At 49.9% G+C, this 5,000-nt stretch overlaps 1 protein-coding gene across 1 annotated transcript in view; it reads right to left on the bottom strand.

Moving 5' to 3' along the window:
• The window catches only part of LOC113809811 (ankyrin repeat and SAM domain-containing protein 1A), a 64,657-nt gene that overhangs the window by 40,917 nt on the left and 18,740 nt on the right, over window positions 1–5,000 (bottom strand). The window contains exon 5 of the mRNA XM_070119453.1: window positions 1,226–1,538. Coding sequence (XP_069975554.1) covers window positions 1,226–1,538 — 313 coding nt within the window. The remainder of the gene's footprint in view (window positions 1–1,225; window positions 1,539–5,000) is intronic.

The raw sequence follows: 5,000 nt of genomic DNA, 5'->3' as shown, positions 1-5,000 counted from the left end.
CTCATTCTCTGTCTCTGTCTCTACCTCTATCCTTCGTTCTCTCATTCCCTATTTCGCCTCTGTCTCTACCTCTCCTTCGTCTATCTGTCATTTTCGCCTTCTCCTTCGTTCTCATTCTCTGTCTCTACCTCTATCCTTCGTTCTCTCATTCTCATTCTCTGCCTCTGTCTCTACCTCTATCCTTCGTTCTTTATTTTCGCCTTCTCTCATTCTCTATCTCTGTCTCTACCTCTATCCTTCGTTCTCTCATTCTCATTCTCTGTCTCTACCTCTATCCTTCGTTCTTTATTTTCGCCTTCTCTCATTCTCTATCTCTGTCTCTACCTCTATCCTTCGTTCTCTCATTCTCTGTCTCTGTCTCTACCTCTATCCTTCGTTCTTCATTTTCGCCTTCTCTCATTCTCTATCTCTGTCTCTACCTCTATCCTTCGTTCTCTCATTCTCATTCTCTGCCTCTGTCTCTACCTCTATCCTTCGTTCTTCATTTTCGCCTTCTCTCATTCTCCATCTCTGTCTCTGTCTCTATCCTTCGTTCTCTCATTCTCTGCCTCTGTCTCTACCTCCGTCCCTGTCGATATATAACCATTTCCCTGACCAACGGCTCTGTCTATTTTATCTATTTATGTGTTAACTGGACTCCTCATGCTTACCTAATTGTTTTCTTCCTCCAGACCTAATCTCTTTATTTGATTATACAGATGTTTGCTTTTCGAAATTCGATTGATTTATACGCAATAGTCAATCTTTTTTTTCTCTCTTTTTTTTTTTTTTTTTTTTTTTTTTTTTAGCTGTATTTGCATCTATATACTGGTTGCCTTTCCTAATTGCATGTTTACTTATCCGGCAAATTCAACTCTCATTTTCATTCTTCTCCCCACTCTCTCTCTCTTTTTCTCTTCTCTCTTTCTCTTCTTTTCTTTCTCTCTTTCCTCTTTCTTTCTCTTTCTCTTTCTCTTTCTCACTCTCTCTCTTCTTTTCTTCTCTTTTCCTTCTTCTTTTCTTTCTCCGTTCTCTTCTTCTCTTTTCTTCTCTCTCTCTTCTCTCTCTCTCTCCTCTCTCACACACACACACTCACACACACACACACACAATTCACACTCTGTAATCCTTTACTCCTGCCCTACCTCTCCCCTTCCCCCACCCTTCCGACGCCTCCTCCCTTCCCTCCCGACGCCCTCCCCTCCCTTTCCCCCGACCTTCCCCCTTCCCTCCCCGCTCTACTCACTCTGACGTCTGGCTGCGGTACGAGAAGGAGGCCCGCTCCCCTCCTCCTCCACTCCCGCCGCCCCCGCCCACGGTCTTGGGCGGGGGCGGCACGTCGTAGATGGAGCGGTCCGACGCGGCCTCCGACACCCGACTGGCCACCGACGTCCTCCCGTCCCGATCCGAGATGCGGCTCTCCCGGTCCGACGTCCGACTCTCCCGGTCCGACGTCCTGCTCTCCCGGTCCGACGTCCTGCTCTCGCGGTCCGACGTCCGGCTCTCGCGGTCCGACGCCCGGCTGCTGGCGCGGTTGTCCGAACTTCTGCTCTCGCCGTCTGCAAGGGAAAGAGGGCGTTGGTCGGGCGTTGGTCGGGCGCTGGTCGGGGCGGGGGGGGGGACAGGGCCTCGAGCGCGAAAGCAGTGAGGGTCGGTGGAGCATGAGAGAGAAAGAGAATAAGAATGAGAATGAGAAAGAGAGAGAGAGGCTGGAAGAGAAGGGAAGGGAGAAGGAGAGAGAAAGAGAAAGAGAGGCAGGAAGAGAAGGGGAAGGTAGGGAAAGGGGCAGGGGGACGGGGACAGGGCCTCGAGCGCGAAAGCAGTGAGGGTCGGTGGAGCATGAGAGAGAAAGAGAATAAGAATGAGAATGAGAGGGCAGAAAGAGACGGGGGAAAGGGGATAAGAAAGGGAGAAAGAGAGGCAGGAAGAGAAGGAGGAAGGGGATAAGAAGGGAGGGAGAGAAAGAGGAGAGGGGAAGGGAGAAGGGGGATAAGAAGGGAGGGAGAGAGAGAGAGGGGAGAAAGAAAGGAGGGAGAGAGAGAGAGAGGCAGGAAGAGAGAGGGATAAGGAAGGAGGGAGAGAGAGGAGAGGCAGGAAGAGAGAGAGAGAGAGGTAGGGAAGGGGCGGAGAACAGGCAGAAGAGAGAGAGAAAAGAGATGAAGTGAGGAGAGAGAGAGAGGGAGAGGAAGAGAGAGAAAAGGAAAGAGAGAGAGAGAGAGAGAGAGAGAGAGAGAAGGAGAGGAAGGACAGAGAGAGAGAGAGAGAGAGACAGACAGACAGAGAGACAGAGAGAGAGAGAGAGAGAGAGAGAGAGAGAGAGAGAGAGAGAGAGAGAGAGAGAGAGAGAGAGAGAGAGAGAGAGAGAGAGAAAGAAAGAAAGAAAGAAAGAAAGAAAGAAAGAAAGAGGGGAGAGAGAGAGAGAGAGAGAGAACAAGAAAGAATTCTAGAAATGAACAAGACCAACACTCACACCAAAACAGACACATTAATTCATAAAAAAGAAATTAAAAAAACAAGAAATTAAAGGGAAAAAAACTGCTTCATTTCTAATCAACACTGGGCACTTGGCGCCGCCCAATCAAAACAGGTTTCGGTCACAATAAACAACACGAACAACAACACCTCATCATAACAAATTACCAAATAATAACAAAACATCTACGAACTCTGCTTTTACGTGACTAACATGCACTCCAACTCTACGGATGTTTCAAGGGGTGGTGGGCAGGTGGGTGGGCAGGTGGGTGGGTAGGTAGACGGGTGGCTGGCGGGCAGGGAGAGTGGGTGGGTGATGGTCAGGTTGACAGGTAGACGGGCGAGTGGTGGGCAGGGTGAGTGGTGGGCGGTGGGCAGGGTGAGTGGTGGGCGGTGGTCAGGTTGAGAGGTGGGCAAGGAGAGTGGGTGGTGGTTAGGTTGAGAGGTGGGCAGGGAGAGTGGGTGGTGGTCAGGTTGAGAGTTGGGCGGGTGATCAGGTTAAGTAAGTGAACGGGGTGGGTGGGTTGGTGGTCAGGTTGAGAGATGAGCGGATGGCCGGGTGGGTAGACGGGTGGGTGGTGGTTTCAAGGAGAGGCGGGCAGGGATGAAGGTGGGTAGGTGGTGGTCAAGGGGGTGAGGGGAGGCGATGAGAGGTGGGTAGGGTGGGGGATCAGGGGAAGGGGGGGAGGCGATGAGAGGTGGGTAGGGTGGGGGTCAAGGGGGTGGGGGAGGTGGGTAAGGAGGGGATATCACGGGAGGGACTATGACAGGTGTTTATGAAGGTGTTCCTCGGTCAAGGAATAAAATATTACTAAATACATCTTTCTAAAATAATAATCAGCACAAAATCGAAATCAAAATAACAACAAAAAAACAAAAAACAAAACAAATAAACAAGGCAATTACAGGGCTCAGAAGAGGACTTACCCCCACGACCTTTCCCTCCCTCACAACGCCATGAGGGGAAAATGGGGGAAAAAAGGCAAACTGACCAAAAGGGAAGAATGGGGAATAGAAGAGGGAGAAGGAAGAGGGAGGAAGGGAGAAGGAAGAGGGAGGAGGGGAGAAGGAAGAGGAGGGGAGGAAGGAGAGGGGGAGAAGGAAGAAAGGGAGGAAGGGAGAAGGAAGGGAGGAAGGGAGAAAGGAGGGAGGAAGGAAGAAGGGAAGTGGAAGGAGGGAGAGGAGGAGGAGAGAAGTTAGAGGGAGGAGGGGGAGAAGGAAGAGGAGGAGGGAGAAGGAAGAGCAAAGGAGAAGGAAGGAGGAAAGGAGAAGGAGGGAGGAGAGGAGAAGGAAGGGAGGAGGAGAAGGAGGAAGGAAGAAGGAGGAGGGAGGAGGAGGAGAGGAAGTAGAGGGAGGAGGGAGAGAAGGTGGGGAGAAGGAAAGGAGGAGGGAGAAGGAAGAGGAAAGAAAGGAAGAGGAGGAGGAGAAGGAAGAGGAAAAGGGAAGGAAGAGAGGGATGGAAGAGGAAAGAGGGAGAAGGAGAAGAAAGAGGGAAGAGGAGAGGGAGAAGAGAGAGGGATGGAAGAGGAAAGAGGGAGAAGGAAGGGAGAAGAGGAAAAAGGTAAAGAATGGGAGAAGGAAAGGAAAAGGGAACCTAGAAGAAGGAGAGGGAAAAGGAAGGAAGGAAGGAAGGAAGGAAGGAAGGAAGGAAGGAAGGACGGAAGGAGAGAGAGAGAGAGAGAAAGGGGCGCCCGTCCGTCGCCAAGAATCAGCCCAATCTGCAGTTATGCCTCTGAACTCCGGCCGTGACTCGTGCTGTCAACTGTGCGCTATTTGGCCCCGCTGTCCAGGGTCATTTGTGCCCTGGAGTGGCCCTGGAGCGGCCCTCGGTGCGTGCGTGGCTGTGCTCGGTCGCTGATTGGCCCTCGCGCCGCCGGAGTGCCCGAGCTGGCACTGGCTGGGAGCAGGTCTGGTCTTTCTCGCTTTCGTTCTCTTTCTCTCTTTCTCCTTCTTTCGTTTTATTTCTCTCTTTCGTTCTATTTCCCCTTCTTTCGTTCTCTTTCTCTCTTTCGTTCTCTTTCTCCTTCTTTCGTTTTCTTTTTCTCTTTCTCCTTCTTTCGTTCTCTTTCTCTCTTTCTCCTTCTTTCGTTCTCTTTCTCTCTTTCTCCTTCTTTCGTTCTCTTTCTCTCTTTCTCCTTCTTTCGTTCTCTTTCTCTCTCTTTCGTTCTATTTCTCCTTCTTTCGTTCTTTCTCTCTTTCTTTCGTTCTCTTTCTCCTTCTTTCGTTTTCTTTCGTTCTTTTTCTCCTTCTTTCGTTCTTTCTTTTTCTCTCTTTCTCCTTCTTTCGTTCTTTTTCTCTCTTTCTCCTTCTTTCGTTCTCTTTCTCTCTTTCTCCTTTCGTTCTCTTTCTCCTTCTTCCGTTCTCTCTCTATCTTTCTCTTTCTTTCGTTCTTTCTCTCTTTCTCCTTCTTTCGTTCTTTCTCTCTTTCTCCTTCTTTCGTTCTCTTTCTCTATTTCTCCTTCTTTCGTTCTTTCTCTCTTTCTCCTTCTTTCGTTTTCTTTCTATTTCTCCTTCTTTCGTTTTCTTTCTCTTTCTCCTTCTTTCGT

Source organism: Penaeus vannamei, unplaced genomic scaffold, assembly GCF_042767895.1.
Source record: "Penaeus vannamei isolate JL-2024 unplaced genomic scaffold, ASM4276789v1 unanchor244, whole genome shotgun sequence".
In the NCBI taxonomy this organism is placed as follows: Eukaryota; Metazoa; Arthropoda; class Malacostraca; order Decapoda; family Penaeidae; genus Penaeus; species Penaeus vannamei.
The sequence above is the reverse complement of the archived record's forward strand: the minus strand, read 5'-3'. Positions and strand labels throughout refer to the sequence as shown.